The sequence below is a fragment of the Calonectris borealis genome, chromosome 4 (genome assembly GCF_964195595.1).
Source record: "Calonectris borealis chromosome 4, bCalBor7.hap1.2, whole genome shotgun sequence".
Taxonomy (NCBI): domain Eukaryota; kingdom Metazoa; phylum Chordata; class Aves; order Procellariiformes; family Procellariidae; genus Calonectris; species Calonectris borealis.
Window position 1 is genome coordinate 18,120,348 of NC_134315.1, and position 13,344 is coordinate 18,133,691.

General features: G+C 38.2%; 1 protein-coding gene across 1 annotated transcript in view; it reads left to right on the forward strand.

The window, feature by feature from the left end:
* The first annotated feature begins 4,656 nt into the window (after positions 1–4,656).
* The window catches only part of NCAPG (non-SMC condensin I complex subunit G), a 33,183-nt gene continuing 24,495 nt past the window's right edge, over positions 4,657–13,344 (forward strand). Inside the window, exons 1-7 of the mRNA XM_075148817.1 lie at positions 4,657–5,013; positions 5,127–5,239; positions 5,851–6,060; positions 6,968–7,196; positions 8,647–8,792; positions 9,748–9,832; positions 12,785–12,977. Coding sequence (XP_075004918.1) covers positions 5,129–5,239; positions 5,851–6,060; positions 6,968–7,196; positions 8,647–8,792; positions 9,748–9,832; positions 12,785–12,977 — 974 coding nt within the window. The 5' untranslated portion in view covers positions 4,657–5,013; positions 5,127–5,128. The remainder of the gene's footprint in view (positions 5,014–5,126; positions 5,240–5,850; positions 6,061–6,967; positions 7,197–8,646; positions 8,793–9,747; positions 9,833–12,784; positions 12,978–13,344) is intronic.

Below are 13,344 nucleotides of genomic sequence, written 5' to 3' on the forward strand. Positions count from 1 at the left end.
GTTTGAAAAAGAGCTTCCTCAGGACTATCAGAATTGGGAAGGAGGATTATCCAGTGTCAGCTAAGGGTAGGGCAAAAGGAAAAAGGGAAAATCCTCAGCGAAAAAGGGAAATCCTCGGTGAGGACAAAAAGAGATAAAGCACTGTTAAGAATAAACACTCCAAGAGGAAAAAGATCAGGGCTGAAGAAGAATGCCTGCAGGCAGTGGGGAGGAGGAATAAGAAGAGGTAAGAAGAGAAGGACCTTGGGACAGAGAAACCAAACCCTTAAATTGCTGGGAGAAAAGGAGGGACTCTAAATCTCTGGAGGTAGAAAGAATCTTCACTTCAGGAGTGAGAGGAAATGAAGACTAACTGAGAAACTCAGCATAGGAGAAGGGAAAGGGCAGGAAGGAAAATGAAGATGGTCACAGTTGCTGGGAGATGCTAAGCAGGGAAGAGAAGTTTAGCCCAGACAGAACATTAGTAAGAAAAGGTAAGAAACAGAGCCTTGTACACAGGAGTGACTAAGTATAGTTTCTTCATTCACTGGCATTAGTGTCCAAGATGCTGCTGCCTGAGACTGAAACTCTTTCTATGACTAAGGCATAAGGACATGCCATTGTCAATTGTCTGGTATCTGATAAGACATGTACTCACACTTAAGTTTAACTCAGTTAATATGGTTATAATATCTTCTCTACATGGTCATCAATTTGAGAAAAATGTGTAGGAACTTAATTATATGTAAAATTTTGATAAAATTGACAAGGTTATTAGGACAATCAAGAGAACACAAAGGGCTAGAGCAATTTCCTAGCACCTTGTTTCCTCAGAAAAAGAACACAACTGGGTGAAAATAGAAAGCAAATTAAGAAAAATGCAAAAGGTTTTAAAAGTACTTACAATAAGTTACCTGTGTTATCACTCTACAAGACAGATAGTAACATTCATGTTTTTTCTACTGAACAGCAAAGGACACACTGGACCTGAATGCATGGCTATACAGAGACTTGAGACACTTACACAGGCGTAGACAGAACAGAGGAGCACAGATCTTCAGGTACACTGGGAAAGGAATACACCACTGAGATATTTTCAAGCAGGCTGTTCATGTATTTTGGGGGGTTAGAGGGAAAAACTTGAGGCTTTGGTACAAGAAAGTGAGTTAGCAGAACATAATTTGTCACTAGTAAATTATTCTGAGTCCAGACAAGACTTGTCAGTCAATACTTCAACCATTGGAAAGGCTTCAATTAGATGCCATGCTCACCTAATTCACTATCCTACTTCCAATGAAGCTTGTTTTGGGATTGAATGCAAGAAAAAGGACAAGTATAAAGTGGTTCTGCCACTGGTACATCTTGAGTAACTACATATATTATGTATAATTGTATACATATATAATATTATATATAGCTACTTTGTAATTCTCATTTCTTCCCACCTCATAAAGCAAACAGGATTTGAGAGTCCAATTCAAAAACCACTAGAAGTGCTACTGAAAGAAGTGCTGCTTCATCATTGACTGAAAACAGTAACTATTCAAAAATGTATATACAATTTTACAGCTGACTTACATACACACAAGTTTTGGAGGAATATCGTGAACAGAACCTCTGATTACCATAATGATGGCCCAATTATGGATGAAGTATTACTGTGCTTGTATTTTTAAAATGGAAACTGGAACCAACCAGATGCATCAGTTATATAAGCCCTGGGACACCTACTAAATAGGATAGAAACGACTATCCTTTTTTTGACCTGTCTTTTACCCAGTGACCTACATATAAAATTACCAGAAAGTAACTGGCATCAGAAAGTCTGGCTTACCCTGTGGCACTGTGTATTTGCTCACACAACAGGACTGACAAAGGAAAGAAAAAGGATCTAGAACAGTGGGTAAGAGGTAGAGAGAGACAACCAGAAGTAGACCATAGCATAGCAGATGAGGTCACTATTTCAAAGGACAAGGAAAAAATCTTCAATTATTAGAACACGCTTCGCTCCAGAGCCTGGAGCGCCATCCAAGGTTCTGAGTTTCATCATTCCTTTTCTTTCCTTTTCAGGTAGAACTGTGAAACCCACTGGCCACAGCCCCTAGGCCTGTGCTGCTGGTGAGGTCCTTATCCTCCCGGTCAGTCACCGTATCCATCCCTCAGGAAGTAGCTGGCCCTCACTGAGCCCTGAGAGTTAGCTCAGAAAAGGACTGAAGGCCCAGGGCTGAGCTGAAATGGGGTTCCTGGCCCATGGGCAAGGGGTGTGGCTGGAGGCCGCAGGTGAGGCTAGTCAGGGGCCATTAAGGCTTATTAGTGCAGTCTAACAGAAACATAACCTGTAAAAACTCTGACAGAAAACACCTCTATTAGTTAAACAAAGCATCTGGTATCACAGGGAGACTGTTATATGTTATGCAGAGCAAAGTCTAAATGGCCAACATTTGTGATCCTACTTCAGCATGTTACATATTGACACCTGAAATACCAATTATGATACTGGGAATCTGGATTCTTGTGGCATATTTACCCTGAAAGCCAGTATGTCTAACTGGGTTAGACATCAATTTGTCATAACAGAAGCCTGACTTCTATTTCTACCTTGAAATACAAAAACTAGCAGAAATATTTAAAGCAGACTGGAAGAAATAAATCTTACATCCTAGCTGAAATCCATCATAAAGGACTACAAGGTATTCACCAGGGAAAATCCTCATCTGTAGATCCAAGATGCAGGTAGGCACAAATGGGCTGCCAAACATATTTGAATCGAAAATAATTCAGTTTGTATTATTAGTTTAGCTTAAAAGTCCTGGGTTTTTAAAGCCACAAGAATCACAAGGTTTTACCTGCTCTTCTCTTCCTGTTTCCGTCCTCTTCTCCACATCCTCTTCTCTTCCTGTTTCCATAGTCTTCTTTCCTACAGTGGAAAAAAACTAGATTATTTTTCCAGTAAAAATATCTTAAATAGAAAGATGGTTTCACATTGTATTTCCGTAGAAAATATAACCTTCCAAAAAAACCCAACTTATTGAGGATTTGCTGTTGATTATAGTGTTTTTGTAGAGTGACTATTTCTCCAACATAAAATAAAAACTTTTAGGAAAAAATTAATACACATGATTCTATGTTACTATGATTCTGTGATTCTAGTTGTGCATATAGAATCCATTTTCTGCTCTCTAGGAGCAGAAGGGGATTAGGCCAGATACATATGTTTTAAAAGTTAATTAAAAATACAAACGACTCACCTTTAAAAAGCAGGTATCTGTTTTAAACATACATAAATATATGGTAATATAGGAAAAAAAAACAGGAAAAACCTCTCTGCCACATATGTAAATGATTCTAAAATTTATTTTTATTTTTATCTATAAAATAGAATACAATTTTTCCTGCTGCTACCCTCCATTCTCCACATACATCTCATATACCCTACGATCTTTGACACAATTGTAAAGAGAAAATAATTCCATTATTTTGTCGATAAAAATCTGCTACTTAAACACAACACTTGGAAGATTCAGATCTGGAACAAGACTGACCCCTAGTGCTTATCTATTTCATTTGATAGGTGTTTTTTTTCTTAGAAAGCCAAAAATGACCCTTCTTCAGCATGGATTCAGGATGCCTGTTTGACCTACTGTCATTTGATGGTATGTCGTCTGTACTTAGTAGATAACTATCATCGCTTTAAGTAATTAGACACTTTTTTTTTAAAGCCCAAATGCACATAGACGTCAAATACCTTAAGTTCCTGTTGTCCACAGTTAACTACTTCTGTTCACATTTTTGAATGCTGACCATAACTCTGTAATTAATATATGCTCAGAATGTTTCCCCTCAGCTAATCATCCCCCTGTCTCACAGTATGTTCTGTAACTGCAACGTCTCTGGAGTTTGAGCTTAGTTATCTTTTCTGTTTTTACTGAGATATAGAATTTATTACTATTCTCAAGTTAAGGGATTTCTGGGGAAACATTAGGTTCACAACAAATGCTTGAAAATTTGGGGAAAATTTCACCTAGTAAAAGATTCAGTCTGGAAGGAACACAAATATGCATTCCAACAAGTCAGTTATCCGTACTATCCATCTTTTCAATCCCCCTTACAGCTGATACGAAACAGAAGGATGTTTCAATAAGAAACACACAGTCTGCAAGTTGGATTCAGCTTAGTTCACCCAGGGAACTAAGTAACCACTTAACCAGTTACCTAGTGAACTTAATCCCCTTTGTTATCTACATCTTTAAAATAGGCAAAAGTGAACTTTAAAATAGGGAAACATATCTCACTCTAGATACAGTAGCTGAGCATTTTTTGGCTCCTTGGATGATCATTCTCCAAAGAGCTTTTCTTACTTTCAGACACAGGCTGAGCTTTCTTGGTTTGCTACTCCAATTGCTTTGGTGTAAGGCTCCTGTTTACAGAATGCAACTACACTCATTTTTCCAGATGATCACGTCCGGAGAGGATTTTGGGAGAGTGGCTGAGGGCAGTACCAGAGTTTATCAGGCTTATTCAACTATTTTGCACCGACATACATTCTGGAAATCCTCTTGCCCGACGCTTCTCCTCAGCCGCAGCAGGGCTGATACCCACTCTGCTTTGAAACAGCCGCTCCTGCCGCGAGCGCCGCCCCAGCCGCCCCCCTCTGCCTTGCAGCCCGCCCCAGAGGAAGATGGCGGCGCGGCGCTTTCCGCGCGCCCCCAGCTAACGGCCGCTCCTCCGGGCTGCGCGCCATTGCCCGCCCCGTCCGCGGCGCTGCACGGCCCGACCCGCGCCACGCCTCCAGCGCGCGGAGACGAGCACGCGCGCCCCCTCTCCTATCCACCGACTCTCTCGCGAGACTGGGAGCGGTACTGGCGCCGAGTTTGAAGCTGGGGCGCGGGCGCTGCGGCCGTTGCTGGTGCGCGCGCGGCGGCTGGCGGGGGACGGTCTCCGGTGGCGGCCCCGCGGCTGCAGCAGGAGGCGAGGAGCGGCTCGGCTCGGCTCGGCTCGGCTCGGCTGTTGGGCGGGAGCCTCGGTCCGCTTGCGGTGGGCGCTCCTTCCGCCTTGCTGCTGTAGGGCCCTGTGCGGGAACAGCAGCTCTCCGCCTTCGGGAGTCCGGAGCAGGGGAGTCGTGACGTGACCGTCCTCTTTCTCTGCAGCCATGGGAGCAAAAAAGAAGCTTCTGCAAATCAAAGAAGCCTTTCAGCTGGCCCAGAAGCCTCACCAGAACCACGCGAAACTGGTTGTGGCTTTGAAGAGCACCTATAATCAGGTACGCCTGCCCCCGGGCGTGCCAGCGGCTGGGAGGGGCGGTCACCCGCCAGGCTGAGGGGAAAATGAGGGTGCTCAGCAGCTGCTCTGCTTTTGCTTCAGAGGGCAGGGGGCCTCTTCGGTCTTGTTTCCCCTAAACCAAGCACTGAAGCCGCTATGCCTAAGAAGAGCTCTGCGACTTTAAAAAAAAAAAAGCCACACACTAAACTATTATACACAGTTGTCTCCTGCGAACGTGGGTGTAAGAACAGCCCGCGGCAGGTATTAATGATGTTGCTGGAAGGTGTTTGGATACCCGAGAAGGAGGTGTGACACAGGAAAATAATGGATGAGGGTGTGAATTGCCGTTCTGAAACCTGTTAGCAGGTAAATGTAAACGCCAGAATGGAGCCCAGCGGTCAAGACGTATGCCTGTTGTGGAGTTAAAGCAAAATACTCAGTGAAGAGTGCACAACAGCAGGTGTGTCCTAACTGCTGGCTTTAGCGCTTTAAAAATTTAAATGGAAGCTGTCAATTATAAAACCATTTATTTTATTTTTCTATGGTACTGCTTTTGAAAGATGAACGGGGTAGTTATTTTTTGTTGTGGTTTGATTTTTATTTTTTTTTCAGTTAGAAGATAAGGAAGCTTTTCATGAAAAATTCATTCATTTCCTTAAGTACGCTATGATAATCTACAGACGGGAACCAGCAGTGGAACAAGTGATAAATTTTGTGGCTAAATTTGTTACTTCATTTTCTCAAATGGAGAAAGAAGATGGTAATGAGGAGGGAGAAGAAGAAAATTTACTTCTGAATTACGTGTTTAACTTTCTGCTTGAGGTACAGTAATACTTATTATTAAATCTTTAACATAACAAATGGAAGTCTTAGTAGTGGGGAAAAACTTGCTGGCACTCTAGATAATACCCACAAACTAGAACTTAAAAAAGTGAAAGCAAGGCAAAGCTAGTGCTTTACGAGTAACACAACCCCTCCCTCCCAAGCCCAAAAAAACCACCACACCCCCCAATAACCCAACAACTGGATTTCAGAAGTTAGGCCTGTGAGAAAATATGAACTGTTTTCTTATATGGCTGTCAGATGTATCATTATAGGCTTTACTATAGGTGCATTTATAAGTGTGAAATTGTGGAAGTGTTGTGGAAATGAATTTATACTGTTTCTTTGATAAGTAAAAATATTAAAAGATCTTTCATATAAGTATGGTTGGCATATGTATTATTCCTTTCTGCTTATTGCAAGGGTTATATAGAAAGAAGATCAACAGTTCCAATAGCATGAAAACACAAGTAGAATTACTTTTTCTTAAACTAGTGTTGGAACTTGGAAAAATTATTGATCAGGCCAAGATCGCTAGTCATCATTGCTAATATCTTTGTTTGTTTGTTTGTTTGTTTTCTTCTTCTAATGTTTTATGGAGACAGAGCGGTAAGTTAGCTAATGTACCGTAGTCTACATCGAGTGGTAAGCATGTTGCTTCCTTTGTGAAGGCATTGCTAATTATGTAAAGTGCCACGGATATAGGTGATGGGCCATAATTGTTTTCCAGTTCTGTGACTTTTTAATCTTCTTAAAAATAAACTTAAATAGGAAAAGCTTTTGAAATACAGAAATGCATATTTTGTGTATCGAATATTAACTACTTACATGTGCATATTAATAGCCTTATGTTGGAAATGAGAAAAGTGTGATTATAAGAATAATTTTTTTTTTTCCCTTCCCCAAGTCTCACAATGCGAACAGCCATGCAGTTAGGTTTCGAACATGTCAGCTTGTTAATAAGATTTTGGGAAATATGCCAGAGAATGCCCAGATTGATGATGACTTATTTGATAAAATTAATGAAGCTATGCTGATTAGACTTAAAGATAAATTTTCAAATGTGAGAATTCAAGCTGTCTTGGCCCTGTCGAGACTTCAAGATCCTAAGGATGAAAACTGTCCCGTTGTTAATAGTAAGTAGTATTGGCTTGTTTCTTTTGTTAAAGAACATCTGTTGATTTACATTACTTTAAAACATTTTTAAGCATTGTGTAAACAAATCTTAGAGGGTATTCTTGTGTAATAATTCTTTGCCAGAGGAGGTTGTAGATGCAAGAGTTCTGTATGTTCAATGGGAAAAGAGAGAACTGCTTGAAAGAGGGATCCACTGGGGATTAAATGACAGCCAAATCATATTGGGCTCAGGCTATTCTATGAACTGAACGTAGCTGAAGGATGGTGAGAGTAATGGTGTGTTGTGAATTGGAATGGAGATACGATACATGCTTTCTCAGTTCTTACCCTCTAAGGACCTTTTCGTGCAATTGAATTGAATTTGTACAAAAACACTTTGAGGAGTAGAGATGACAATAGAAAAACTACTTTTGTCTCAAATTATGGCGTGAGAGGCAAACTGGTTACTGACATTGTTGATCTATGCTTTTTTGGGGCTTTTTTTTTTTGTTTTATTTGCTAATCTCATCTTATTCATGGATCACTTCCTTTAAGAGATCAGCACCTTTGGAACCCAGGTTTCTTGATGCTGTTTTTGTGCCGTTGGTGGGTTTCTTTGTGTATGGTATGATTCTTGACTAAGCCTCTACTTCCATTGCCTCAAGGTAGATGGACTGTAGGTTTGTACCAGTACAGCTGTTGTTATGTAAATTGTGCCCTGATTAAACTTTACATACTGTGTTTTGTGAAGAGAGTAAGTCGGTTAGTTAGGGATTTTTTTTGTTGTTAAGGTACCTTCTTTGAAATTAAATTTTCTAAGTGTTTGTTTATAAGTTGCTTATTTAGGAGCACATAAATTTCATAGTCAATCATCGTCTCACAGAGCAAGAAGATGAATTCAAGTATTCTATGATTAAATTCTTTTCGTTGTTGCTTTTAATTTTGAAGAAGGGTCAAGAATATAACAAAAAGTATTTTGTGGGAGATTTGCTATTTGAGTTTTGGTAGGCTTAATGGAGATTGCAGTTTTCTATTTACAGGAAAATTTGAGAGTCTACCTGAAAGGTAATGAGGATGTATAGCCAGTGAATAGAGGTCTTAAGGAGCCAACATCTGGAAGCATTTTTTTTTTATTTTTTTTTTTGTCCAGTAAGTGACAAAGTGGTTATTTATGGGTAGGATCTAGAGTAGCAATTTTCAGAGTTATTAACTGAAGATCCTACTTATGATTGCAAATATTATTTTCATAGTTGAATTTCTTTTGAGGTCATAGCTGAGCATGTAATTGCCACAAAATCTTGGGGTTGTGACCCTAAACTGTTCCCTAAATTTGTATGGGCTATGCAGGGGTGGAGGAAGGGTTTTAATAACAGCTGCTGGTTTTTGGTTTTTTTTTTTTTGAGTATTTTCTATTTTTCTGTAATGTTTCAAACTCCTATAAAAACATTATTATGACTATTTTACTTTCAGTTTACAACACATTGCTTGAGAATGATTCAAATTCAGAAGTGAGGCGTGCAGTGCTGTCGTGTATTGCTCCATCAGCAAGGACTTTGCCAAAAATTGTAGGCCGCGCTATGGATGTAAAGGAAGCTGTCAGGAAGCAGGCATATGAGGTAAATTGGATCACTTAATATTAATTTCAAAGACTGACTTAGGAAAAAGGCTTTAAAACTTTTATTATATTTCACTGGTTAAAAACTAAGAAAGGTTAAATAATTTATTTTCGCTTGCCAGAATTTTGAGGGGGAGTGATTTCATACAAGTTTTCAAGTTAAAACCCCTGAACTTGACTGCAGAACTTGCTTTATAGAAATTACTTTTTTGATAGAACTTGGCTCTTTATGATCAGACAGTAAAAGTATAGATTATGTATACAATTTTTTGTTTTCTATCTATGCATTTTATGATGTTTGTGAAGCAATTTTTCTTCTCTGTTATTATATAATAGATAATTCAGTAAAGTTAGGATCACAGCAATACTAGTAAAAAAATTACGTGTTTTTGGTATTCCGGTTTTGCGAAGTATCAACCATTACTTATGTTTATGTGTAGGGGTAAGGGCAAGAAGGTATGCTACTATGTGCAGGCATTTCTTGTGCGGACATCTTAGGCAAGACCTTCAAACAAAATGTTCTATTTTTTCACACAGAAACATCTTCTGTTCTTTCTTAACTTACATTAAATTCTATTTTTTAACTGAATCTCTGTGTTAGTAGGCTTTAAGAAAAGTACATACTTTAGTCATTTCATTGCAGGTATTTGTAGCTCTTGGAGCTTTAAAGAGAGAATAGTTTTCCTATCCAGGTATTCCATTCAAGCGGAGCTGCCAAGCTTCTAAGCTATTTGTTAACTTTATTCTTACTTTGTTTTATTTTACATTTTCTTCCATGCACAAGAATCTGCTTGTTAATGTATTGGTACGATGCTGATGGTATAGGTATTACAGGCTTTTATTGACTTATGGTTTCTGTGAGTGAGTAAAACTGAGAGTTTAAACCCACAGGTAGTTAATGAATACAGTTGTTATCATTTGTAGAAATGTATTTTAATGCCTTAATTTTTTTAAAGGTTTTGGCAGAAAAAGTTCACATGAGAGCTCTGTCAATAGCACAGAGAGTAAAATTGTTGCAACAAGGACTTAATGACAGATCCGGTAAGAGATCATCTTTCTCAATATCTTAATACAAATGTTTGAGAGAATACTTTCTAATGTTTTGGAGATGATTTATGTAGAAGCCGTGATGGCAATAATAAGGAGCTCAAAGGGAGTCATGAGGTACCAGGAAATGTTTAAGCACAAGAAATTCTGCTTGCTGCTTTGGTTTTCCAGTCCCCTTATAGTGGACAAACCGGAAAAGGATTGCACTTTCAAAAAACTTGAAAACCACTGAGCTCTAAAATAGGACCAATGCTATTAAAATTAAAAAACAACAATGGAATTAAACACAGAAGTAGAAAAATGTAATTATTTAATTCAGTGTATTTTGAAACATGTTTCATTACAGATATTTTTGTAATTAATAAATATATTAAAGAATTGAAATGTAAACATTAATATCAGTTTGATAATTGTTTGAAAATGTTTCCTATGTGCTTTCGGAGAGAAGTCTTCTCAGCTGGTTAGTTTTTTCGTTTAATTAGCTTGAATTTTTTTTCAATGAATTTTTGATTGACCCTCATTCATTTTGTCATGAAGCAGCTTTATTCTTTTTGATGTCTTCTGTACTGTATCATTTTTATAAAAAGAGCCATTCAGAATGTATCCATAATTGTGTGTGGTGGTGTTGCCAGAAGATCAAAAGGTCACATGCATCTGAGTTAGACAATTTTGGCCTGCCTACATAGAACACGGCTTTTTTTTCTGCAACAAGAGGAATTATATACATGAATTTCACAATAAAAGCTGCCACTTTTTCTAAGTGCTACTGTGTTATCCACATACATTGTGTGGAAAATCTGTACTAAGCCCTGTTGAATTTTACTCTGAGAATTTTCCTTGCTTAGTTATGTGCTGCTTGTGAACTGTGAAAAATATGACCTATGTGGATATTCACTTAGAGAACAAAAGTACTGTGTTTGTTGGTAACTGGAGCTCTTAAAGGTGTGTCATGTATGCATGTGTTTTTTTGATCTAGCTCTCTTTTTGGCTAGTTGGGGATCATGTTAGTATGTTCTTGACAGCAAAGGAAGAGAGGATCAGCTGAGTGCTTTCTTATGCTGTATAGAACTACTTTTAAAAAGAAGTCCTCCTGCTGTATAATAGGTTTTAATTAGCATTTTTCCCCACCTACCTATTGTCCTATAGTAGTCTAATGAACTTTGTCAGGCTTTGTTTTTGAAGTCCAGCACTGAAAAACCGATGTTCTGAATTACTATTTCTTATCAGTATACTAGTTTGCTGTTTGACCTGACAGCTGCTTCTTGTCTGCTGGCTGCCACCGCCCCCCCACTCCCCCCCAATAATACTTGCTCTTGACAGATAATTCTTTTGTCTTAGGGTGAATGCATTTCTGTTTTAGTAATCTTTTAAAACTGGGGGGAAGCTACCTTCACTATTTTTTCCTGTGATCCTTCATTTGTCAGGAACAAGGATTTGTTGTAATCCCTTACTGAGAAGGTACAGCCTTTCTACATGGCCTATATGTCAGTGACATTGAGGTGTTCAACTTAAGGTACTGCCTTCTTTTATGATCCAGAGCAGATACTTTCTCCGTTGGTGTCTGTCTCTTCCTTAGGATGATTCTTCATCCCAGCTATTGAGGACTTGCTCTTTTTCTTGACACCTAGAATGACAAGGGAAAATATTTGCCAGGGTATGTAGCCTCACTGATATCATTGACATCGTATGCTCTTTGCTGGGCAAAAGAGGTTTATGTTCCAAATTGCCTGCATTTATATATACATCCACTAGCATTCCCTCATTTTGATCTGTTTTGCAAATTCTATAACCTTGAATATGTATATCTTTATCGAATTTGCTTATCTGAGTAACTCCCAAGCTAAGAGGGGAACCTGCTCGTTCAAGGTTGCTAGGTGGTAAATTTGGAAGTTTTTTCATATTGGCTTCAGAACAAGGGTTTATAATTAAACAAGACCTAGAAGACATAATCCAGATTCTGCTTAGTTCTACTGTTCAGGGTGCATTCAGCTGTCAGTTCTCCACTCTCATTCTCTTTCATTCTACTACATTCTACTAGTTTATGCTTTTCACCTTCTTGGAGAAGTTTCTCTTTCTTAGGACCTTAATTTAGCTCTTTCAAGGCCTTTTTACAGCCCTTTTTGAATTCTTGACTATATTTAAGTGCTGTCTTTATTATCATGAGTTACATATAAGAGGAAAGATGAAGTTGTCAGTGTGGACTTTATTGTTTCCATTATATTGGCTATTGTTTTCTAAAAGATCTTAAGAGCATACTTGTGTTGCTCCCTAGTTACTATGTTTTTACTTCCACCAGACTATTAGCCTTTCTATGTCCCTGCTTAAATCTGTGTGTATGTGTTAATGATGTACATATTCTAGATGTTCCCATAAATACTTTTTTCCTTGACTAAATAGTGCTCTACTAATCCAGAAACTATTTGTTCATTGTGGCAATTAGGAGGAGAGACTTGAAGTATCTTTATTTAAATTTCATAATCCAGTTGAATAACTGAATTAACACAAGAATTCTGTGTGGCAGTTCAGACTAAAAGTCTGTATGGTAGTATCCTGCCTCCAAAAGTGGCCAATTCCTAAATGCCTGAAACAGAGCAAGTACATAACAATGCTTCCTCAGAATATTTACTTGCTCTACAAGAGTTCGTGGTTTGTAGATTTTCTGGGTTGAGGTGCTGTCTTTAGATGTAACAGTTTTTGGGTAGAGGGGTTTTTTAATTCCCTCTGGGGACAAAAATATGTTGCCTCAAAAAAGTAGTAGTAATCCATAGGTAGTTCTTGTTTAACTGTTGGGTTTTTTTTCTTTTTTTAAGGTAAGGTTAAGTTCAACTATATAATAACTTCTTTCCAAAAAGCCTTATATAGAAAAATGATTTGTGAAAGTATGTTGAAAACTTGGTATTTTTTGACCTTTAACATTTTAAACCATTTAAATTCCTGTATTATTAGATGCTGTTAAGGAGGTAATGAAGAAGAAGCTGCTTCAAGCCTGGTTACGATTGACTGAAGGGGATGTTTTAGAATTGCTTCATCGACTGGATGTGGAAAACTGCCCAGAAGTGGCCATCCCAGTACTAAATGCTATGTTTTCATTATCTCCACTTCATGACTTTGTTCAGAACTGTAAAAACCTTGACAGCAGGTATGCAGATCCGTTTTCATTTCCAAAAGATCAATATTTTGTATAAGAATATTAAATTTAAGGTTATATCTAAATGGGGAGCAGAATAACTATTACCTATGATAAAAGACTGATATTGTGGTGTCAACCATGATGTTTCCCTGGTGTTTGTGTACTTAAGTGTTTTGGATATGCTTTTTTCTTCTTTAAAAGATCTATGTTCACCAGCTGAAAATGATTGTGCCAGATAAGCAAGAAGAAAAAATGAAAAATGTCTTTGACTTCTTGTTTCCTGAACACTCCAAAAATCACACTTTTAGAATTTAAGAGGAGGCAGTAAATTAATAACTAAACAAGCTTTTCTCTGCGTAACAACTTAGTCTAATTT